At 38.3% G+C, this 26276-nt stretch overlaps 1 protein-coding gene across 2 annotated transcripts in view; it reads left to right on the forward strand.

Annotated features, from left to right (window-relative positions):
• Positions 1–26276, forward strand: part of Lrrk2 (leucine rich repeat kinase 2) — a 133177-nt gene that overhangs the window by 96538 nt on the left and 10363 nt on the right. For both annotated transcript variants that reach the window (XM_057791432.1, XM_057791434.1), the window contains exons 40-47: positions 2185–2375; positions 8807–8967; positions 14312–14482; positions 15684–15784; positions 19880–20074; positions 21248–21441; positions 22925–22997; positions 24620–24804. In XM_057791432.1, coding sequence (XP_057647415.1) covers positions 2185–2375; positions 8807–8967; positions 14312–14482; positions 15684–15784; positions 19880–20074; positions 21248–21441; positions 22925–22997; positions 24620–24804 — 1271 coding nt within the window. The remainder of the gene's footprint in view (positions 1–2184; positions 2376–8806; positions 8968–14311; positions 14483–15683; positions 15785–19879; positions 20075–21247; positions 21442–22924; positions 22998–24619; positions 24805–26276) is intronic.

A 26276-nucleotide genomic window follows, 5' to 3' on the forward strand; every position in this document is an offset into this window, starting at 1 on the left:
CCTATCACTTTATAGTGTAGCTAGGACTGAGCTACTTAGATGAAAATTATGTCCCTCAGTGAAAACTCAGACACTCTTAGAAGGAAGAAAATGGGATACAGAGCCAGTAGCATTTGCTCCAGTCCTAGTTTGGGTGCTGTTTGGAGTTACTCCTCTTTTTCTGACTTTGTGCTCGCATTTAAAATAAGGAAAGACAGGACTGGAAGAAAAGGAAACTCAGTATTACTTCTGCTATCATTTAATAAAACTCTTATTTGGAATCTATCCTTACAGTTTTTCTTACCTTGTGATAAATATCCCTTGTGACCTGAATCTAAATAAGTATGGGATACTTTAAATATTATAGTATAAAATTCTAGTTTGAGTTATGAAAAAAGTCATACAAAGTAGGATGAGAAATTTTTTAATGGTAATATCAAAAGTCACATTCTAGTTACAGAAATGAAATGAAACATTCTTTAAACTGAAGCTAGATTTTGACCTAAATCTAGAAAATCTCTTTCAATCCCCAGGTAATTTGTTATCAAAATGCTTTTCCAATATAAAACATCTGGCTTAGTCTTCTGACTGAGGGTAAACTTACGTCAGGTTTAACAAACTGAGCTAACCAGACACGGGGTGAAAAGACTTTTCTCTCCTGAGCAAATATGACTGCAGTATTAAGCTTTGTTCTGGAAAAGCCTTCTCTCTCGTGATAGCCAGCATCTCTGTGTTAGCTTTCAGCATTCTGCAGATAGTCAAGTCAGCGCTGGTACTCCACAGTTTGGAAGCCCCGTGTTAGGAAGCAGGGCTTCCGTTATCACACATAAGACACAAGTCAGCTTAACATCACAGAAGATGAAAAGTACAACTAAAGTATGGTGTCAGAATAAAGACTATAAGGAGGGGAGAGCAATGGAATTCAGAAATACCACCTTAAGAAACTGGAAATTAGTTCCCCGTAACATATAAATGGTCTAGAGGGATGTGTGTATAGAAAGAATAAACCTCAACTAAACTACACTTTCGGAGTGAATGTGCATATCCAGAATACAAGTGAATACGGATGTCACACACAATGATGTCATTTAGGAGAGTGTTGAGCTGTTCAAGGTGGGATCTAGAGGAAGGACTGCCAAAAACAATGGTAGCATCTCTGCTTTTTGTTGCAGCTGGGAACGGCTTTAGGAAGGTGGGTGAAGGCAGGACACTTAAGGAAGTGGTAGTGTTTGGCTAATATCTGATTGTGAAGAGGCTCTTAGCCCTGTGAAGGGTGCGGGTGTCTCAAGGTCAATGGGTTTTAGCATAGGCAGAGCTCTGGGCTGAGAGGAACTGGCATGGACTTGGATTGAAAGATTTGCACGTGACTGAAGGATGGTGAATACAGACAAGGTTGAAAGGAAGTAGGATGTCAGAGGTAACGTGGAGTTTGACCAGGTCAGGATATAGGGACATGAAAATACATGGGATTTTAAAAAGATTTAGTTTTTATTTGTATAAGTGTTTTTGGTGCCGTATGTATGTGGGTGCTGAGGCAGCCATAAAGGAGTGCAGGGCCCCTTGGAGCTGGAGTTACGAATGATCCTGAGTCATCGGATGGGATGTGGGTGCTGGAGACCGAGCTTGGGTCTTCAGGAAGAGCTGCAACAGCTCCTAATCACTGAGTCATCTCTCCAGTCTCATACAAGGGATTTTAATTTAGGAGTAGTAGGAAGGCATTAGAGTTTTTAGGCAGGGGACATCATCTACTCCTGTGGACTTGACTATGTGTCCTTAGCAAACTGGGGTTTTGAACCCAGAGGCTACCGATTACCCCTTCTGTCAGTTACAGTTGGCTCAACTACTGTTCTCTTCTCTGAGTCTAGGCCTGAAAAAGGTTCTGTGACTATAATTTAGGGACTAGAATAACCCTGCCTGTTAGAAAGACCACCTATTCCTTCCATTCTCTCGTTAATCGATCTCACAAAAGCAGATCAAAAGGAAAAATAGAATTTTAAAATGCAATTTGAATAGTAGTTCAAAATTAGCTTTCTTTTTCTTTTTTTGGAAATGGTTAGGATTTCTTTTGAAAAGCTTAGAGAACAAGGGAGCATTTGCAACAACCCAGTCCCCCGTGGAAATCTAGTTAATGAGTTGAACAACTACAAGAATGCAGGTGCCGGATCCTTGGTGATGCGAGACTCACAAGACTCCTAACCCTTGCAGGAGTTGGTGGTCCTTTGCCACCTCCACCACCCAAGCCTGATATCTTTGCTGGCAGCTGGGATTCGTCCTCGGATGCTGGTAATGGAATTGGCCTCCAAGGGTTCCTTGGATCGCTTGCTGCAGCAGGACAAAGGCAGTGTCACCAGAACCCTCCAGCACAGGATTGCCTTGCATGTGGCTGATGGCCTGAGGTAAGGGGCTGCTACCGCTGTTTTCTCGTTAATGCCTGAGTAGTGTAACCTCGAGTTCACTCCCGGGCTCTAAGAACACCCCTCCCTTGTTGCACTGTGCTAACAGGTTTGATGAAAAATTATCTGTTCCGTGATCCGGTTTTGCAAACTTTATAATGTGATAGAAGAGCCCAGAGCTTCATAGCTGGCGTAGTAGCACTTAAACCTAATATGCACGCTCTTGAACTCATGATCTGAACCTGAGGTGTCTACATCTCCGAAAGATAAGTGCATTAGGCCTCCAGATGTCAAGAAAAGAATGAAGTGGAGAAATTTTAATCATGAAAAACTAGTCCGTATTCCTGAAGCAAGTCAGAGTGACAAATGTTGCATTACACATGGAAACATGTGACTCAGAGTCACCACCAACCCCGGGCTGGATGCAGTGGGCCAGAGTAGAGACAGGTCCTCGCTGAAGACAAAAATCCTTGGTAAATCACTGTGGCATATACTTAGGAGTTGTAATTTTTTATCCTTCTACTCACATTTTAGCCTGCAAACTATGAATAATACTAAAGACTTTTGTGGTAATTGTAGGCTTTCAAATTCCTTTCCTGATAGCCTTCCTGTGACTCTGCACTTTGATTTCTAATCATGGTTTGGCCTAGAAGCTATCCTTCGTTCCTTCCGTCCTTCTGACTTCTTTCCTAATCATTGCATAAATATTTCCAACTTCGCATCTACCCGCTCTCACAGTTCTCTTCCTTGGCCTCTTTAAGTCCCCGTCGTTTCCCGTCTCCCCTGCACTTCCTGTGTACCACTAAATACCTTGTGAAGAGCGTAGACACTGAGTCAGGTCTTTCTCCTACTGTGGGCCTTCTCCTCCCTTGTTTTCTGGTAGTTGTGCTCAGCCACCCGCCTTCGTGGGGTTTCTGACTGTGCCTTGGCTGTATACCCACTGCCTGGCTAGCCAGCATAGTCTAACTCCTGGGTATTCTTTTGGGGTGTCATTTTATGTGGGCTTGTCCCTTTACCTATATCCCCTTCCAGTCTTCAGAACATGGAGTCCTTAGGAAATACAGGTTGGCAGTGGGGAGGGGAGGCATGGGGACACTGCACTCAAACCTACCACCCTTTTCCCGGGCAGTAGATGCAAATTTGCCCCTGCTCTGCCAGCCTAGGAATAGCCCTTTGGAACAGCATTGAGAAAGGGCATGGGCTGCCACACCAACTCCAGTGTCGTCTGTGTGACATGACATATGTCATTATGCCGGACGGAAGCTACGTGTCCTATGGGACTAGGCTTCCTGGAGGTCAATGGCAGACAGCCTGGTATTAGCCACCACTGAGGCATAAACAGGTTTCTCGAGTAGCTGGCTATATGGGATATGAACTTTGCACAATCTCTTTTATAATAATGATAGTCTTTATATCTACAAGACAAGGATCATTCTCTTCAGGAACAGCTCTGGGATAGGGAATCACAGTATGGGAATGTATAAGACTACAGCAGAACCCTTGTCATACACGGGGTGTATGATGAGCAAGGGAATAGATGGGTTAATGTTGATGGACAAAGACTGTTATATTATACTTTGAACTTTATGGATAGGCTTGCTAGATCCCAACCCCCATGATGTCTGCTGCATAAGAAGGTACTAAAAAGTATAGTTCAGCAGGTGCAGAGAACTGATTAGGTATATTTGGTCACTAGATGAAATAAAGAGTTAGGAAGAGGAAGGGCCATGATAGCGATAATGAGACAGAAACTTTCTATTCATAAGATGAAACCACTTGTCTGAGGTTTACAATCCCAAGGACAAGATTTCCTCTTCTAAGGATGCTTTATGTCTAATGCCTGTTCCTGAAAATATACTTTTCTTAAATATTGCCGATGTGACTAAAAGAAGCTTTCATACTGTGCCAACCAATGACACATGACCTTCTGATTTGTTCTTTGTTTGAATACTATATAATGAAAACATGAATTTAGTAAAATCACAGCAGATTCCAACCACTCTCTAGTGTGTTGTGTCTGTCTGTCATTCACCAAACTTGTGCCTTCCTGTTACCAGGGCCCTGCTTCTCCCACGGTCTGAGTGGCTCCCCTGAGCCGGTCCGTGGCAATGGGCAGGAAGGAATGGGGGATTATCTCTTCAGGAACTACTTAAAGTCATGCAGATTTTGAAATTCACCTGCATGCAGGCATTTGGATTTGGGTTGGTATGTCTGCCTTTGAACACCAGGGGGAGCCTCATGATAAACTGAGCTCAGTAAAGGGTCCTTTAGATTCCTGTATTATAAATCCACAGCAATCATTTTCTTGATTAAATTGATCCTAGGTCCCAGATTTTTCTCAGTTGTTTTCTTGTAATCCTGAAGTGTTAATTTATAAACTGAGCACCTGCTGTTTTCACTCAACACTTAGGCTGCAGGTCTGTAACACCATAACCTCAGTTCTCTGGCCTTATTTCAAATAACAAATCCCATGCTTTTATGAAACAACAGAAGTTGAGCAAATGCTTCACTTCTTTCCAATATTTGTTCTTAGTATGAAGTTAGGATAGAACTCTAGAACTGGTGCCACCGGAGGCTGGCAGGTACCAGCAGCTGTTAAACTTCTAACACTAAATGTAATTTTTTTCCTGTATTTTTATTGATTTTTATTGATTTTTCTATGCTTCTCTCCCTGCCTCCCTTTCCTCTTCAACACCCAAGGTCTATCTCCCAAGGTTCCCATGCTCCCAATTTACTTAGTAGATTTTGTCTTTTCCTACTTTTCATGTAGATTAGATCCCTGCATGTCTTTCTTAGTGTCCTCATTGTCATCTAGGTTCTCTGGGATTGTGATTTATGGGCTGGTTTTCTTTACTATGTTTAAAAACCACTTATGAGTGAGTTCATATGATAATTGTCTTTCTTGGTCTGGGTTACCTCACTCAAAATGATGTTTTCTAGCTCCATCCATTTGCCTGAAAAATTCAATATGTCGTTATTTTTTTTTCTGCTCTGTAGTACTCCATTGTGTAAATATAACACATTTTCCTTATCCATTTTTCAATCGAGGGACATTTAGGTTGTTTTCAGATTCTGGCTATGACAAACAATGCTGTTATGAACATAGTTGAGCACATGTCCTTGTGGCACTAAATGTAATTTTAAAACTCAATGTTAAAAAGCATGGAAAAAAATCCCTTTTCAATAAAAGAAAAAATAAACATGTATTCATTAAAAATTGTTATTTCTAATAATTGTTAACATGTGCCTATCACTGTAGAAACAAGTAAAATCCTATTTGTTTAGGATTTTTTAGTTGATATAGCTATTTAGAATGACACATAAGAAATTCCTTCATGTTATGAATCTTTTCATCGAGATCTTGCTTTAATTCAGTTCCTTCCTTTCAGCTCTTGTTCAGAATTCTCATGTAGTTTCTACACCTTCCTGTGTTCCAGTGTGTTCAAACTTGTATTTATTCCCCTTGCTATCTCCTCTCCCCACAAGTATGTGCTTTCTCCTGTATCCCCTTTGTCAGAAGAGGATCAATACAGTCACAGAAAGACTATGTACCTCTCCATCTATAGTTAGTGTTCCTTCACGAGATCACAGCATGCCTAGGTTACACAGTGAAACTTTGTCTCAATATCAGTCTGTCGGTAAATATCTATATCATCTGTATCTGTTATCTATACGCTCATCTATCAATCTGTTATCCATCTTATCTACCTACCTATCTATCAATCCTCTATCTGTCTGTCTGTTTGTCTATAATCTGTCATCTACATATCTATATTTCCATGTATTTACCAGATCTTTGAATCTATTTTATCTTATATTTTTACCATTTCTTTTATTTTTATGCCATTATTTCTACCTTGATCCAGTATCTATAGGCGATTATCAGGATATTTCCCTTGAAATAAAAAATCTAATTGTATTTGAGATCCCTGGTATTTCCAGTTACTTACAAGGTACATCTCACCTCTGTGGTGGCATAGCATAGAATCTCTTTATGTGTGCCCCTTGCTTCCCTTTGCAACCCAACTCTGTACCATCTTTCTAGGCTGCATTCTAACCGGGCTGACTTCAGTATGTTTACCTTTCTAATAAAGCTCCCTTCTGGAGAACTCATTTTTCCAAGAATTGGCTGGCCTGCCATCTCTGCCATGAAGCTCAACTTCTTCCTGGAGAGTGAGTCTTCCATGAATTGATATTTGCTCATTTGATGCTCTTTTCATTACTCAAAGGATCATGTTGTAGCCAGGCTGGCCCTGAAGTCTTCATTTTCCAGCCTTAGTATCCTTAATTCACCTTTGCTTTTTGCACTGGCTCCATGTACGACTTTGAATCCGACATTGGAGAAGGACAGGCGGGGATTATCCTGTGTCTGAGGTTGACCGCTCTGTGTGGAGGACGAGCCTGGGCTGCCTGCACCCGTGTGCCTTCTCCCTGGCTGCCTCCTCAGTGTTTTGACAACTCACACACTTCTGCCATCTTACTGTAGCCATCTTTCCTAGATTGTGGGCCTCTTAAAGCAGAGGTACAAAGATGGCTTTGTGTCCACAAGTGACTCCCATAAAGATACCTAATGCATATTTGCTAAAGGAATGAATGCATTCTATTTTTAGCATAATATATTCAGGATAAGATAAAGTTAACTTTAAATTATAGAGATAGGGGATTCTTAGAAATTATAATAATAATAATGATTAAAGAGAGAATGAGTATAGTTTATGTTAATAAAATACTTGGCAATACTTATTCACATACAATGCTTTAATTAATTTGTATGAATTATTGTTACTGAGAAATAATTTGTGCTTATTACAATTTTAAAAGCTTTTTTTCTTTTACAGGGTATCACAATTGCACTCTTGAGATTAAATTCTATAATTAAATATTCTAACTAAACCAGATAACCTTGATTCCCAAATGACATAATTTTAAATAAACCGAATTTTAGTCTTAGAAATGTATTCTTAGGGAGCCTGTGTTCTATCTATAACCAAGAGTGGGATGTCTTACAGCGGTTTGGTGATGTATATTTAACTTTTGAATTCTTAATCCCCTGGCTTTTCTCAAGAACAGCTAATGGACTTTGAGTAAGTCCTTAGTAAATTTTCCTTTTACGACAACTACTATTCTTAAGGTCAACTTCATTAGTGAGTTTATGTTATTGATCAGCTGAAACTGTATATCCTGAAATGAACAGACCCAATGTCATGACCTATGCACATCCTGGAAGCGAGAATGAGCCCAGTAGTTGATGAAGTCAAATGACTCACTCTCTCTAGGCCATTACCCAGAAGAGAGTCCCAGATGTCACAGCCTCTCTCTTCCTAATGCCTTAGCGATGATTGGTAGGAGGTAATGGGTAAATATTTCTTAGTATAACCTTAACCAAGTTCCAAACTATAAGTTAACAAACGATTTTAACAAATCCCCCATTAAGTCCTATGACATTTCCATTCAGAAAAGGTCACAATATACCTGTGATGTCAGCGCACAGGGAAATTCAGAAATTTAAAGAGCTCTAATGAGAGGCATTAATAGTTACCTTAGTATTTTGGAAACTGTGAGTTCCGCCACTGTGTTTGCAAAACGAATAATATTTGGCTGAGATTAAAACAGTGTATTTTATATTAAGGAATTTTTATTCTTTGCTCAAAATGTTCAAATCCAAGTACATTTTGAGTCCATATCACACCCAGATATTCTACCACCTAAGACACCCTCTCTGTCCAGATACTCTTCATAAACTTTTACTCATAATAAATTAGCTTTGCAGTGGATTGGATCCTCAGAGTTGGAGAGAATAGCTAGGGAAAAGTTTACAATTTGATTTGCTCTTATTGAAAAGAAGAAAATGTTCTTAAAAACAGTAGGAAGAAAAGAAACTGGAAGAAAGTAAATAGCAAAGATAAGTGATATAAATTTAAAAGTTAAAGAAACAGTTTCTTTAAATGAAAAATGAATAAACGAAAGTTATAAAAAATTAAGCATATAGCAAAACTGTACTAACTCTTATTTAGCCCATTTGTTTAGGCCTCTTGCTTCTGTCTATAAATGCTGAGATTACAGGCATCACCAGAACAGTTAACAAATTGCAATTTTAAAATTAAGTTGAAAATCACCTTTGATTGGTGAGGGAATTCAGAATTCCTGTAGTTGTATAGGTACAAAGAGAAAGTGTCCAGTACCTGCTCATGTGCATGGCCATGTGCAAAACCTCTCGTCGTCTGCCAGGCTTGGTGTTGCAGTTTTTAGGAAGAAGCATCACCTTGCTTTTTCATATTTAATCTTTATGCTTTAAGTCTGTTTGCAGTATATCTTTCAGTTTTCAAGGACAAAGTTAACACAGTGTTTCTGATGTTTTGCCTAATGAACATAACATTGAAAAAATTGTGAGCAAATTAGCAGAACTGTAAGACTTCTTGCGTGTTTTTTGGCAGATATCTCCACTCAGCCATGATCATTTATCGTGATCTGAAACCCCACAATGTGTTGCTTTTCACCCTCTATCCCAACGCTGCCATCATTGCGAAGATTGCTGACTACGGGATTGCACAGTACTGCTGTAGAATGGGAATAAAGACCTCAGAGGGCACCCCGGGTAAGTGATTGAGTTCACTTTTTGTGCTGCATAACCGATGTCCTCAGATGTTGGTGTGGGAGAGTCAAAGCACAGCGTGAACAGGTATCTATTGTCTGAATAGTAATGGTCATTGCACCAACATTTTTATCATCTTATTTTCTACAGAAACAACAGAAAATCAACTTGTAATTTTCTAAGCCAAAAACTGAGCTAAAAGGAGAAGGTATTTAATGCCATTACACTTTTAAAAGCTGGATTTCTCTATATCCAATGTTTGTCGTCTTTTTACTTAAAATAAATGCTTTTCCTTTTATTGGCTGCCTGTATTTGCAAGTAGGTTTGCATTCTCCCAAGCATGTCAGGATACACATTGCGTCAGAGTATCTCTGGGCTCTTCAATCACAATAGAAATTGCTACTGTTCTTTAGTGCTTGCTGTGTGCCAGATGCCATGTCAGGTACATCAGGGACACATTTCTTACCTGCATACTGAGTCTGTAAGTTTGCTATTGTTTTCATTTTTATAAATGGAAACATTGAAACTGAATAAGGTTTTTAATCTCAGTAAGCAGCCAAGATGGTAATCAGTCAAGTCAGTGAAATATAAAAATCCAAATCTGAATTTGGATTCTTCAGCTGTCTCCTTGACCACATACTGTGATAATGTAAGCTTGAGAAGGCTTCACTCTTCAATCTTAGTTTCTGAAGCAGAAAAGGAAAAATAACAGAATGGTGCATACCAAATATTGTTCATTGAAGGCTTGGAAAAACAATATATCTGTCTAGGAGAAATGAATATAAGCAGTGACCTTCTATGGGCAGATCTCATTCCTCTCATGAGAGGTCCCAAAGAGACCAGGGAGATGAAACAAAATGAGGACATGACTGGTCCTAGTTATGGTTGAGGAGAAGGGTTTGATTGTAGATATAAGGAAGGAAACAGCTAGAGGTATCTTGACGAGTCAGGACTGAACATGGCCAGCAGAAGAGACAGGGCTGTGAGAAGAGAGAGGGAAAAAGAATGAGGGAGGAAGAAAAGAAAAAAGAAAGAGCAGACAGGGGCCCAAGAGGACCAAGAAAGCACATGGGAATCAAGAGAATGGTATTCAAAATGGATGAGTTACATAGGATCAGAGGCCGAAGGCTGGGGAGTGGAGCCCAGACCCTAGGCTGGAGAGGTTTAGGGGAGAGAGAGGGATGAGAAGTGCTGGGAGGAGCCACAGAAACTGAGACTTGTACTGGGTCCCTTTGGGACCTCACATCTCATATGATGTCCAGGTGGACTGGCCCCCTTAGCTGGGGCTTACAGTTCTTTCTTTTTTTACTCCTGAGTGGACATTTGTCACTGAAGCTTTGTGGCTTAGGGTACAGTGGTTCTCTCTAGGTTCTATCAAGTGTTCCTGGACTTGAGTTCCACTCTCCCACCTACCAGCTACTGGGCTAGACCAGTCAACAGCCAATGGCAGTTCAGCTTGCTTAACCCTGGGAGCTTTTTAATTTTTCATTGTGGTTTTCATCAAAACAAGCCTAAAATTTTATTGCCACCTGATTCTTTGTATTGTGGAAACTACTTATTCCTGGAGTCGTATAAGCCCTAATGTTGACTTTTAGTGACATAAATATGGAGGAAACTCAACAAAAGAAACCAGTCTCATCTGTTCTCTGCTGCCCACTGCTCTCCCAGGTCTCTCACATGACGCAGGTCTATCACTTGCTGTACCCCAAAATTTCTGTCTATTTTGTTTTTTATTACAATTATCATCACCTTATTATCACCAAAGCACTTCTAATGATCCCTGTCCTAAACGGGTCTAAATTTGAAAAGACCACATATGTCACCACAATTGCTGCGAACACCAGACCTTTCCTTCCCCAAAGCAATGTTCTCTGGGAAGAAATAAGTTCCATCTCACAGGATTTGATCTGTGTTTTTTTCTTTTGTTGAATTCACCCATTCAGAGTAGACCTTTTAATGTAGAAATGTCCAGCTAATAGAAAAAAAAATGTATTCATGAAACATTTTGTAAGTGTGTATGCATTTAATATTAACCCTGAATGGAAATCTTCACCCTGGGTGTTCACGTGTGTGAGATAACTGTGTCTCTACAGGACATTGAGAAGTTCAGATCTTTTCAGTGCCTGAGCCATGAGTAAGATTCATGCTCAACCATTTGCAAGAATGACCCCATATAAGACCTACTGCTACTCCTCATCTACAAACCAGGGAGTGAGAGCCGATGGAATGTTGACAAGGACCACAGGGCAGAGCAGATGCAGACTCAGGCAGCCTAAGACTGAGAACTTCCCCAGTCCAACACGAGTTCAGCGCAAGCTCAAAGAGAGCAACAGCTCGCTTACTGACAGTGATGTTGCCATGTGACATTGTCTACTTTGGGAAGAGTAAATATGGTAGAGTTCCACCCTTAACTCCACCGTGGATTTCCTGTTGAGGGGGACAATTGGTTCTGTGTTCTGTGACAGTTGCAGAATTGACTGCAGTGAATGGTGATTGATGGCTTCAAGTCTGTCAACATCTATACAAATAAAACTGTCTTTAGGCAAATTAAATGTTCTCTAGCTATTCACCATCAAATGGTAGAGACAAGGTTCAACTTATATGTCTTTGCAAGGTCACTAGAAACCCATTGGGGATTTTCAAGAAATATTTCAACAGTATCATAGCTTAGCTACCCCCTAAATAGGCATATATGTTGCTATACTCTGATCATGTGCCTAAGATATTGATTCTGGAATGAAAAATAAAAAGCATTTTCATAAATATTCCTTTATTTTATTCCTTTATATTCATGTTTTTCTTTTCTTTCATTTCTCCCCTTTTCTACCCCTCAGTATCTCCCTCTTTCTCCCTCCCTCTTTGTCTTTCCTTCTTTCTTTGTTGAGAGAAGCTCTCATATCATGTAGCCCAGACTGGACTGGAACTCTATGTGTAGATGAAGGTTACCTTGAACTTCCAATCCTCCTGCTTGTACCCCAGTGCTGGGGTTACAGCTGTGCACAATACTGAAGAGCAAACCTAGGATTTTATAAATGCTATGCCAACACTCTAAAAATACCCATATCCTTTGCTTGATTATCTCTTTCAATACTTGTTTAAAAAATTCCAAAGTTCTGAGCAACTCTAACTACTTTGATGCACACTTGATGAGAATGTAAAAATGAACCTCAATAGTGTCTCAAGTGTCTTCTTTATGATCCTAAGGTTGGAAGTTATATTAGTAAATTTACCAAGGAAACAAATACACAGAAAATGAAATAATCCAGATGGAAGCTTGGATATAATAGATATCCAATTAGTGGACTGAGTGAATAGTAACAATCAGAAAACATTGAAAAGAGCCACCCAAATTTCTTTTAAATTCTCAGGTTGTAAGTGTGTTAGTGTGTTAGCTATATAGGTAGCTTGTGATTTTGAGTACCCTTGACTTTGTATCTGTGGGTTTAAGAAAGCATATGGCACAGGGGACTGTGAGAGGGCTCAGTGGGTTCAGGTCTTTGCCACTAAGCCTGAAGGCCTGGGTTTGATTCCTGAAAGTCATAGGGTGGAAATAGAGAAGTATGAGTCATTCTCTGACCTCCACATGCATACTATGGTATGTGTATGCCCTCCTCCACCCCACAACACAAATGAATATAGTAAACCTAATGAAAGAAGAAGGGGGTGTATCGATATTCCAGGTGTGTGCTATTTGGAAAGTCTGTCTGTGTTGATCCATGCACAGTCAAATGAAGTGTTCCAGAGAGTATCTGCAACATGTAATTGAGGGATTTGCATTAGAGCTACTGTGATTTCTTTAACATTATGTCATAGTATGCAGACCTTATTAGTACGTGTTTAGGACTCTGAATTGCATCCCATTTGTTTGACTTAGGGTGTGACTATGCTGTTATAGTTACACAGATAGATGTAGAAGCTAACATTTGCTCATTGTAGTAAAATTTCTCAGAAAATCTATATCCAGGAGGAAGTTCTTTAGCTCCCAGTGGTGAAAGTTTCACTGACTCCATTGATTTGGGCTGAAGTTGAACAAAGGAGGCTTAACAATCAGAGGAGGCTGCTTGCTTTTTTGGCAGCCAGGAAGCAGTGGGGTTGGGGGTGATGGTGGGAATAAGAGAGATTGGAGGCAGGATAAATACTCAGTGTCTGATTTCTTCCACTCATGCCCCACCACCTGTAGATTCCACCGCTTTCCAACAATCAGTTCTAATATAAATACATTAATATTTATATATTAATATAAATCCAACAAAACATTAATCCATTGAAGTAGGAGCCCCCCTGGTCCATTTATTTCGAAACACTGCTGCATTGAGGACCTGACTGTCAAGTTACAAAACTTTGAGGGACAATCCATATTCAGACAAACAATAGAAAAATGTTTTGTTTGGGGCATCTATAGACCCAGCACTGGAAAAGAAGGAGACTGACATGTCTGCCCAGCTGAAACAGCAAGCTTAGTGAGAGACCCTGTGCCAAAAGACAGAGGAAGTGCAGAAAAGAAACACACACACACAAACACACACATATACACACATGTACACATACACATATACACACATATACAGACATACTAGACATACACACATACACACATATATACAGATATACAAACATATACATACACACATACACAGACATACTAGACATACACACTTATACACACATACACACAGAATTTCCAGCATAGGCCTGAACAAACTTTGATTTGTCTTAATGAACAGATCAATTTATTGATTTTGTGGTAACAATGATAAAATCCAGGGTCTCCTGCGTTCTGCTGTATCCTGCAAGCTGGGAAATGCTCTGCTGCTGGGCTCTGGCCCCTTTAAAAAAAAATAAAAATGTAGTTTTGAAAATCATAAGGTGAAATGGAATCCTCATTTCTGGAACTAATGAAACCACTGGATTTAAGATGTGTTAAAGTGACTTTGAGCCTAGAAAGTACCCTTTAACCCCATACACTTCTTTCTGTATAAATCTCTTTGCTGGTAACAGTTGTATTAAGCAAAGAGAAAAAATGATAAAGGCCTTTTGTTTCCCTGTGAGGTTTTATTCTTTGATTGCTAGTCTCTACTTAATAATTTATTATTCAATGTTTATCTATGTTATCCTTCAGAATAATCTTTTAAGATTAAGATGTCTTAGTAGAATTTTAAAATTTTATAGTAAAGATCACAAGATCTGCCCTTGAAGATCAGGGGTGGCATCGCACCTGGACAGGCCCACTTCCTGACTTTTCCCAGGTGTCTCACTGCAGCGACAACACAGCCTGACATAGAGCTCATCCCCTTGGCCTGTTTCTTAGCACCTGGGCATATTTATTGCTCTATCTGTTTCCTTTCAGGGTTCCGGGCACCTGAAGTTGCCAGAGGAAATGTCATTTATAACCAACAGGCTGATGTTTATTCATTCGGCTTACTGCTTTACGACATTTGGACAACTGGGGGTAGAATAATAGAGGGCTTGAGGTTTCCAAATGAGTTTGATGAATTAGCAATACAAGGGAAATTGCCGGGTAAGTTCTGTTTTATCTGCAAGGAAGACTTTTTCCTTAGTGCCAGCGTTCTCATTCACAGTTTGATGATTTTTGCTTAATGCATAGATAATCTTGAATTTTGTGATAAAATGATAAAAATCACATGAAAATTATAGCTACTTTAGGCTTAAAGAAATCCAAAATGAGTATTGGTATGTTGGGAAGTATGTTGGGAGGACCTGGGAAAGGAAAATTAGCATTAGAATCAGGCTGATGACCTGTAGTTCTGATAATATTTGTAGGATTTCACAGTAGTCAGAGATGTTCTCATTTCTTTGAGGCAAAATAATTCATATTCATGAAGAAATTTTTAAATATTTATGAATTCTTGCCATAAATATTAATGAAATTGGTAAATGAGTATTTAATGAGAGAAACCTCATTTTGAATGGCTCCAAGAAACTCTATGACCTGTAATCTATTCTTGAATCTTATTTCATCTCCTACTACAGAATTATGAGCTGTTTCTAATACTTCCTTCTCCTCCAAGATAAACTTCCGAGTGTACACTCAGAGTTGCTATGGGTACTATGGAATTGGCTGCCCTTTGGGAACTCTGGAAAAAGGAAGCATTATTGTCGAACCAAATTCAGATGCTGCTTGGCCATCTACCTTATCCTACCTGTTAGCTTCCCAGTGTGAATGCCCTGGTCTCTGTGCTGCATCCACATGAGGAATGGCATCCCTAGAGGAAAAGTTAAATGCACACACTCAAACCAACTGTGGAGACATGAGCTAAAAAGGCCTGCCACTTATTATATGAGTAAAGGTGTTTCAAAGTCTACTTATGTACAAACAGCATATGAAAGTGTCTTTATTTTATTTACACCCGTGCATTTGTATCCCCTTTTATATCATAAAATGTCAAGACAGCTCCTATTTGTCTGCTTTGGGGAGATGGTGAGATGATGTCATATAGCCATGACTGCACCTTCATCTTGCTGTGTGGCACTGAATTTCAGATCACCCTTCTTTCTACCTCCTAACTGGTGGGTCCAGGCATGAAACTCTCATTTCTGACAGCTCTACTAAGGTGAAGCTAACAAAGCCGACTATGTCATAGTAAATACACAATTGTGGAGATCAGAGTTCCCACTGTATTGTTCGAACACATCTGCGTTGATAATGAGCACATAACTTTTGATTCATTTAGTGTGCCTGAATGATCTTTATGTTTCAGATCCAGTTAAAGAATATGGCTGTGCCCCATGGCCTATGGTTGAGAAGTTGATTAAAAAGTGTTTGAAAGAAAATCCTCAAGAAAGGCCAACTTCTGCCCAGGTACATTCATGTTAAAAAATTTTATTATTTTGTATCAAATATTATATATTTGTGTACACTTATATACATATGCATATAATCTTCAAATATATACTCAAACACCAAACACATGAATTAGCATATAGAGAGAGTTAAAATAGTTATGCTATATATATTAAATATAATGTTATATATTAATATATTATACTAATTATAAAAGTATAATTTCTATAGTCTCTTCCTTTCTGGTACACACTCTAACTCCAAAATCCCAAGAACCACTATCATTGCTGATATATACAGATACATGTGTATATATTTGTGTATATATATCCATCATTTCTAATATGTTCAGTTATACACATGTATGTGTATATTATATATAGTATATTGTATTCTTTTATGGAATGTCTGTTTATTGTTGAACCCATTTTTCTATTCAGTTATCTGTCTACAAATTGTATGGGAGAAAGACATTTTTCATATATGTTATTATTTCTTGTATATCTTGAGTAAAATTTTCTTTTGACTTTATGAGGCTTGCTTTGTTTTTTCTCTTAAGGTATCTTCATTAACATAATACCTACATTTTAATAAGGACATCTTTAGCATATTCTTGTAACATTTGTTTCTTTTCAAGTCACTTTTAAGGAATTCTTCCCCACAAAGCTACAAAAAATATTTACCTATGACTTTATTTTTAAGTTAAAGTCTTAGCTCACTCCAATCTCCTATGGACTTGGCCTCTTGCAGAGGAACCAGGGGTTTCCTAGCTCTTCCTAGAAAGCCAGTCAGCCTTTTCTTTTAGCCTGTCTCCAGTTCTTTGTCACAGAACTTCTATCAGGGACCCAAAACTGCCACTAGCCTGGGATTCAGACAAGGGAGCCTTATCCTCCTTCCTATCTTCCATTCTGATCTCTCCAAACTTACCCTAGGTCCTGCTGCAGCTTGCCTGAGGGGCACATGCTTCATTCCCCCCCCCACACACACACGTCCTTGGGGCTTGCATCTTAGTGCCAGGGTCCCCTTAATTTTCCTCCAACTGCCTTGCTCAGCCTTTCTTTATAGTTCAGAATTCTTCTTTGGTGACTCCTCACAGACCTTCAGAGCAGCCCTCTCCGAGGAAATACCCACAGTCAGTAGACTTGGCTAGAACCTGGGTACCCCACAGTCACCAAAGTGGGCTAAGGCTCAGAATGGGCAGCAATAACCAAAGAATGGAACACTCACCCAACAAAGATGAGACAAGATATATACAGCAAGAAATATCTCAAACATCCTAACTCCAGATACCTAGATCCCAGCACAAAAGACAAATAAACAAACATGAAAACTAAAACAATATGCCTCCTCCAGAGGCCAGCAAATCTGTTGTGTTAGGCCCTGAAAAAAAGCAGTTTAACTGAAGTGTTAAATAAGGACTTCAAAATATCAATTACATATATGTTCAGGGACCTTAGATATGACTAAATATCTCAGTGAACACTGTGAGATACTAGCAGATGAAACAATAAAAAATAATTCAATAAATGAACATAGAATTCAACAAAGAAGTAAAATATCTAAAGAAACCCCAAACTAGGGGCTGGAGAGATGGCTCAGCGGTTAAGAGCACTGACTGCTCTTCCAGAGGACCCGGGTTCAATTCCCAGCACCCACATGGCAGCTCACAACTGTTTGAAAATGCAGTTCCACGAGATCTGACACCTTCACACCAATGCACATAAAATAAAGTTAAATAAATCATAAAAAATAAACCCCAAACTAAAATAAAACTGGAAATGAAAAAGTGAGAATGTCAAATAAAATTCTGAGAGATAAGATTTTAATAGATTAAAATAGATTTTAATAGATTAAAAGAAACTGCTAAATTTTTAAAAATTCAGGTACAAGGCATTCAGGAAATCTTGGGCATTGTCAAAAGATCGAAATGATGAATAATAGGGACAGAGGAAGGAAAGTAAACCCAGGTCAAAAGCACAGAAATATTTTTTAAAAAACATATAGAAGACAATTTCTCCAAACTAAAGATGTACTAGAAGCATACAGAACACTAAAAAGACAGGAATGGAAAAGAAACTCTGCACAACACGTAATAGTAAAAGAAAAACCTAATATAGAGAACAAAGAAAATATATAAAAGTTTTTAAGGAAAAAGACCAAATCACAGTTTAAGTCAAACTGATTGGAATGATACTTGACTTCTCAGTGGAGACTCTGAAAGTTAGAAGATCCTCACTAGATATTCTACAAGACTTAAGATATCACAGATGCCAACCCAGGCTTCTATATAGCAAAACAATCAACCACAATTGACAGAGAAATAAAAAACAATTTAAGCAACCCAGATTTATAGAAGGTGTTACAAAGAAAAATTCAGCCTGAAGAGATTAACTTCATCCCAGACAATACAATGAATGAATAGTGTCAGAAGCAGCAGGAGGCTATACCACAACACCACAATATTAATATTAATAGTCTAAATTTTCCCAGTAAAAAGACACAGATTGAATTAGAAACAGAAGCCATCTTTATTTTTTTGAGGCAGGGTTTCTCTGTAGCTTTGAACCCTGTTCTGGAACTAGCTCTTGTAGACCAGGCTGGTCTCAAACTCTCAGAGGTCCATCTCCCTCTGCTTCCCAAGTGCTGGGATTAAAGGCGTGTGCCACCACTGCCCAACTGACAGGAACAATCTTAATGAATCTACTTAATGGGTCTAACATAATGACACACATAAGATCTCAAGAAAGACAGGAAGAAATAATATCTAAAAAGAACAGAGATGAAGAAATAATCAAACTCAGGGCTGAAATCAATGAACTAGAAACAAAGAGAATGATACTAAGAATCAATGAAGAATTGCTTCTTTGAGAAAATGAACAAGATTGACAAAATTTTTGCTAAGTTAACCAGAAGATGGAGAAAAGTGTCAAATTAATAAAATTAAAGATGAAGAGAGAGACATTAAAACAAACACTGTGAAAATTCAGAGAATCCTAAGAACATACTTTAAAAAATTTTATTCCACCAAAGTAGAAAGTTTAAAAGAAATGAAAGTATTTCTTGGTATGTACAACCTACCATATTTAAATCAATATGAAATGAACAATTTAAACAGGCCTGTAACCACTAGTGACTTAGAAATAATAATTCAAAATTTCTGAAGCAAAAATTGTGCAAGATCAGATGGATTCAGTGTAGGATTACACTAGACTTTCAAAAATGAGCTAATATCAGTACTCTCTAAATTATTCCAGAAATAGAAGGGGATTTAAACAGCAAAAGAGGAAGTCAAAGTATGGTTATTTGCATATGATATATTGCTATATATAAAAGTCCCTAAAAATTTCAATGAGAAATATCTATAGCTGATCGAATAATAGGATGTAAAATTAATCTACAGAATCAGAAGCTTTCCTGTATACAAATGACAAACTCAGAAAAAAAAATCAAGAAAATTTTCACAACAGCCTCAAAAAATAAAATATCTTGAAATAACTCTAACTAAGCAAGTTAGATACTTATATAATAAAAACTTGAAGATATTGAAGAAGACACCAGAAAATGGGAATATCTCCCATGCTTACGGATCAGTAGGATTAATACTGTGAAAATGATTGTTCTGTTAGTTTGCAGTACAGTCACTGGTTCCCCGATGTCTAGTGCTTGATGCAAAACCTAAATGTGGGCTCTAGAGATGTTTTCTAAATTGTTAACAAATATTGAACTTTCACTTCCTTCAGCTGATAGAAGTTGCACTTTGTTTCTGGCTTGACTTTTTTCCCTCCCAATTAATACCCCAACTAATGTCTCTGACATATAGAATTGGGCATACGAGTTTGGTTCTTGACACTTTTGAACACTGTATGTTAAAAAAAATTACTATAGCACATATACAAAGAGAATATATTGTGTACAGTATACAAAGAGTATATCTTTTGCTTTTGTTAAAATGTGCTTTTGTATGTAGTTTGGACTACTGTAAAGATCCAGATTAGTTAGTGTTCAACAAAAAAACCACAGGTTTTATTTGATACAGCTTTAGGCCAGATTTGATCTTTAGGGAAGAAATGCTAACTTGACGAATGCTCTTTTGTCGTTTTTAAACTTTCTTAGGTCTTTGACATTTTGAATTCGCCTGAATTAATTTGTCTCATGCGGCACATTTTAATACCGAAGAACATTGTTGTTGAATGCATGGTTGCTACAAATCCCAATAGCAAGAGTGCAACTCTCTGGTTGGGCTGTGGGAACACTGAAAAAGGGCAGCTCTCTTTCTTTGACTTAAACACAGAAAGATACAGCTATGAGGTAAATATAAATTCTCTCTTAATTAGAAATCTTTCAAAATAACTTAAAGACTTTATCAGTTAACAATCACTTTGGAAGAAATAAAGTAAGTGTCAATGTAGAAGTGTTTCAATTAACTTTCCTTTGGAACAAGTGAGTACTTGTTTATAATATCAGATATATATATATATATATATATATATATATATATATATATCAGATGTATATATATTTTTCAGGTCAGGATCTCTGGAAACAGAGCCTAAAACAGCCCTCTTGTTATGACAAGTTTGGCAGGAGGTAAAAGAAGCTGAAACAGAATAAGTAACTCAGAATAGAAGATACGGTTCCTGGGGAAGCTGAGCCTCAGTCTCTTCTCTCAAGGGCTCTAGAGTATGACCAGCACAGTGCCTATACACAAAAGGCCAGGTGTTCTGTGTCCACATACAAATGCCAGGCTGCTATCAAGTGTCCCTACATAAGAGATCAGGTTGTCATCAGGTGCCCTTACACAAAGGCCAGGTGTTCACTGAGTGTGCACACAAAAGGGCCTGGTGGACTTTGGGTATCTGTCTACACAACAGAGGTCATAAGATCATCAAGTGCTACACACTAGTCATTAAACAGTCCCCTGGTATCTACATATAAGATGAAACATTGGTTCTCCAATGTCAGTTGGGCATTCACAACTGTCTGCTTAGAAGTGGGGCTGTGTAATCACACTTTCTTGGGTCTGTTGGCAGCCAACACTCCCAGTAGTAGAGGAATGAGCAAAAGAGATCTGCATATGACTCTTACAAAATAGATCAATACCTAGGCAAACAGATAAATTTATAGAGTTAAAAAGTAACTTGATATTTTGACTATTGCCTTGAAATAGTTTGCTAAAAATTATGCTCAAGGTTAAAGAATCCTTTCATTTGATCTTGATGAAATAATAATTGATTTGGAAAAAATATTATTTTCAATTTTTAATTTCAGATTCAGACGCATTCTGAAAAATGTAGGAAAAATCTTTACTAGATATATTATCTATTGTTAAAAAGTAAATAAAATAGGCATTGATTGTAAAAGTAAGTGCACAAGGGTAACCAGATTTAAGTACATAAATTACAGGTTATTTTCATTCTATATAAGATCTGGTAACTTAAAGTAAGGCCACCTCACCTTGATTTTACTTTCTTTTCTTAACAGGAAGTTACTGATAGTAGAATATTGTGTCTGGCTTTGCTGCATCTCCCTGCTGAGAAAGAGAGCTGGGTTGTGTGCGGCACACAGTCTGGGGATCTCCTGGTCATCAATGCTGAAGACGAGACAAAGAGGCACACCCTTAAAAAGATGGCTGACTCTGTTACGTGCTTGTATTGCAATTCCTTCTCCAAGCAGAGGTACGGTTGTCAATTAATTGAAGGAAATTATATTGTCAGGTGCTTTAATCATTGGCAAAATTATTGCACCTGCAACGACTGCTTGACTAAGCTGCTTGCCATTGACTTGCTTATTTTTTTGAGAATCCTGAGGGACCTAGATGATACTGGTGATTTTTCTGCTAAGGCAGGTAAAAATGCATCAAGTATTTTTCATGCTCAGCTGTGGCTACCCCATTACTTCCCCTCTGCTCAGTCTGTCTTGGTATGTGTGCCGGTGTTTCTTCAAAACTGAATGCTCAATTATTTTTTCCTTGAATGCAGACATCAATATAGCACCAACTTAGTATGGGCAACATTGAAACAGCAGTAATCTAACCATTGTTTTGCAAAATAATCTACAGTATTTGTAAACGCTAAAACTGTATGTATACAGTTTAATAATCACGGTCAGCTCAGAAGTTGTGCCTTCACTACCTGAGATCTACATGGTGGAAGGAGAGAACTGAGTCCTGCAAGTTTTCCTTTACCATCCATACCCACACCATGGTGCCTGTGTGCTCCACACTCCCCATGCTGAAATGGAACTTCAGTAAATTTTAATAAACTTGTAAGCTGTTAATATAGCTTAAAAATCACTTAGGTTTTTTTTTTTTTTTGTCATTTATAGGGATCATGTCCCAAAGAAATTTAAGTGATTAGGCAATTGCTCTACCAGTGAGCTGTGAACAGACCATAATCAATAACCTAAATAGCAGAATATTTATGCAGAAGTATACATTGGGAGCTGTATTATAGAGAACAGAATTTAATTTCCAGGAATCATTATATTTGATGTTTCTTTTGTTTAAGCCAATACTAGAAAAAAATAATGAAAAATATGTAGTTTGGGGGACTGAAATGTGAGCTGCACTGTGAATTTTGGAGTTGAAATTATTTGAATAATGTTGAAGAAAAATTTCATTGAGTTGGGTTAAAAAGGCAAAGAAGACTTTTTTAAAATGAAGCTATCATAGTAGGAGAAAGATACCAAACTCAGTTCACGTAGAACAAAGGTGGAAGAGCTTTAGGCTCAGGGATGGGTTACAGTTGTGGAAAACATTGAAGGATATTGTAAGGTGTGGCAAGATGCTCTTATAATGAGCCCATCATCTGTCTTTGCTAATATTCCGTACTGAAAGTAGGTCCCTACTCTCTCCTGGAGACTGGTAAATGCATACACATTTCTATTTTGATTGCATGTTAAGAGGAGGGCTCCTTGGTCATTGGAAAAGGCTTTCTGATGCTGAGAACCTGACCCGAGGCAGGGCAGGGATTTCTGCTTCAAAAGAAGCAGAGATGGCCTGTGTATTGTAAGGATCAAATAATCAGTGCTTCAAGGAGCAGAGGCTGAAGAGGTGGCTGGAAGGGGACCCATCTCAAGTTTAGTCAAGATGAGAGAACTTAAAAGTCAGGGTACTCACAACAATGTTAGTTGTAACAAGTTCAACATTTCTCGTTTCAGCAAGCAAAATAATTTTCTTCTGGTGGGAACCGCTGACGGTAATCTAGTGATATTTGAAGACAACACCATCAAGGTAAATGTTGAATACATTTTACATAGAGTGTATTTTTAAAGATGTGGTTTTATGTATCTCTCCCCTATGTAATTATCAGATCCCTGATAACCAATATCATACATTCCACCTGTTATCTATGTATTGATCCATGCATTTTAGCGTATAATAGATCCTTAAAAACAACAACTTGCTGCTCGAGTAAATAATTTACATGCATGAACTGAAGGTAACAAGAAATAAAATCTTTTTTGAAATGAAAGGAGTGGAGATAATTCAATTTGTATGAAGTAGAATTGTATGAAGTAGACCTTTCTTATAAAAAGCATTCCAGGAAAAAACAGACATTGAAGTTTGACTTGCTGGGTGGCAACTGGAGGCAATGCTCTATAGAGAACACAATGTCCATTCAGGATGCTTTGGGTCTTTTCCGAAGCTTGACTCTTCTCCCTCCCGCTCCCTGCTCTGCCTCCCACATGAAAAACATCCGGTATACCAACCACTTTTTCCTCAACACTGAAGACATCACTCAACCTCTTCTTCCTGAGACTCATTTAGTCATTAGAGAATCTATTCCTTCAGCAATTCATTATGGTTCCATCTATTCAATCAGCTTCTACCCCTCGGCACCTATGTTTTTAGTATCTAAAGCAGTGGTTCTCAACCTGTGGGTTGGGAAACCTTTGGGGTCACATATCAGATATCTATCTACATTATGATTCATAGCAGTAGCAAAATTAAAGTTATGAAGTAGCAATGAAGTAATTTTATGGTTAAGGGTCACCACACCATGAGGAACTGCATTACAATGTTGCAGCATTAGTAAGGCTGAGAACCACTGATCTAAAGAAAAACAGATGCATGTCTGGTGAGCTGGCTGTTTCCTGAAAACAGTCTTTGCCTAGGGAAGAGGGTGGTCGGGAGGATCACAACTTGAATGAAGTTTAACTGAACCCTGTCTTGGTAGAAACTTTGAAAAATGTGTCAGAATTTATATTTTAAATTGTTTATTTTAAAGTTTCTTTTTAATTTTACATGTGAATACCAACCACAGTTCCCCCTCCCTCCCCTCCTTTCACTCCTCCCTTACCTTCCTCCCTCACCCAATTCCCCAGTCACACCTCAGAAAGGGTAAGGCCTCCCACGGAGAGTCAACAAAGTCTGGCATATCAAGTTGAGCTAGGACCAAGCCTCTCTCTCCCGGGCTGAGTAAGGTATCCCTCAATAGGGAATGGGCTCCAAAGTGCAAGTTCATGAACTAGGGATAAATCCTGGTCCCATTGCCAGTGGCCCCACAGACTGCCCAAGCCACACAACTGTCACCTACATTCAGAGTGACTAGTTCAGACCTATGCAGGTTCTCCAGCTAAATCAGTCCATAGTCCATGAGCTCCCACTAACTTGGGTCAGCTGTCTCTGTGGGTTTCCCCATCATGATCTTGATCCCTTTGCTCATAGAATACCTCCCCGGTCTCTTCAACTGGACTCCAGGAGCTCAGCCCAGTGCTTAGCTGTGGATCTCTGCATATGCCTGAATTCTAATTTTAACACCCCTATTCCTTTAAAAGGGAAAGCACTTCTGTACAGTGAAAAGTTACCCAGCATCAGATCACACACTGAGTCTGCTCCCTTACTCTCTGCAGTGTAAAGGAGCTGCCCCTTTGAAGATACTACGCATAGGCGATGTCAGTACCCCCCTGATGTGCTTGAGTGTGTCCATGAACTCATCCGAAAGGCACATCACCTGGGGAGGGTGTGGCACAAAGATCTTCTCATTTTCCAGTGATTTCACCATTCAGAAACTCATAGAGACAAGAACCAACCAGCTGTAAGTTATGTCTATTCTGTTCAACCAATTTACCATTAGTCATGATTTTTTTTTCTTTAGACTCATATTAATAAAACCACTCGTAGACCACACTGATGCTAAATATTATTTGAAATGCAGTATTTGGCTATTATAAGATGAAACATTCTTAATAGAAATTTATCAAATTCTAGTTATTATAGTAGCATTACTATATTAATTATTGTTACAATTAGAAAATTGAAATTAGGAGCCAATCAATGTCTATTTAACTAAAGCTGTGGATTGTATATAGTTATTTATAATTATTTTAAGTGTCAATTATAGAAAACTTAGATTTTAAGGATAATAATTTCTAGATAATAATAATTCTTTATCAAAATTATGACCAAGTTAATGACACCAATGTCAAGTAAGAATAAAAATATATAAATTTTGAACTAGTATATTTTTAAATTTTCTTTGTTTTTCATCTGTTTTATACATGTGTAAAGTACATTCTGGTTACTGTCACCTCATACTTTCTCCTTCTCACCTCTATTAATTCACCTATCAAATAGTAATTTCTCTCCCTTCATATATATATTGTATATATATATGATATATATACATATATGTATATATTTGAGACACACATATGTATATATTTGAGACCCACAGAGTTTAACCAGGAACATCTGTGTGACCACGGGATTTGGACAATAAGTGATGGTTGAGTTCTGAGTCCTAAATGAGACATTTACACCTCAGGGGTCATAGCTGAACAGTGGTAGAAAGGATGTAAAATCCTGGAAGGTAGGCAGAAGGGTGATGAGATGCTGGTTTCTGAGAAAGGACCAGACAGTGCAATGCATTCATAACCTCATAGGAGCTCTGATCGCCTACAGTAGGCCTACACAAGACTGAGCCCATCGACAGTTCACCCTGGGTTGGGGAGGGGCATAGGGCACTTCCTCTACACATTGAACTTTAAGGTACTGCTGGGTTCTTTGGTACACCAGTCGCTGTCTGCAGCTGAGTACCCTGAGTTGTCCAGCAGAATCCATTTTACTTTGTATTTTAACCAAATCTATGTTTTGTTTTTTGTTTTCCTCAGTAACAGGTAGGATAGGATGAGGCAGAAGTACAAAGTACAAGTCAGAAATTGGTTCTGCAGTTACTTAAATAGTAACCTATCAGTTTTGTTAACTTAAATAATAACACCAGTATCTAGTTTACTCCTACTTGAATATTGTCCAATTCTTCATCCCAAAGGGATGTTTAGAAGGTTAAACAAAATTAGTGTAAGGGTGCTAATGTAATACTTAGTACCTGGTAAGCTCTCAGATACACTAACTGTGATTATGATGGCTATAGCTATCGCACTTGGTCACAAATCTTTCCTTCAGATGATTTGCTAGGTTTTGTGTGTCTGTCTGATTTTTAGTATCGAAACTGGGGATAACTCGTGATAACATTGTTCTTTACTCTCATGGTGACTCGGCTTTCCCAGT

This window comes from Chionomys nivalis, chromosome 17 (assembly GCF_950005125.1).
Source record: "Chionomys nivalis chromosome 17, mChiNiv1.1, whole genome shotgun sequence".
Taxonomy (NCBI): domain Eukaryota; kingdom Metazoa; phylum Chordata; class Mammalia; order Rodentia; family Cricetidae; genus Chionomys; species Chionomys nivalis.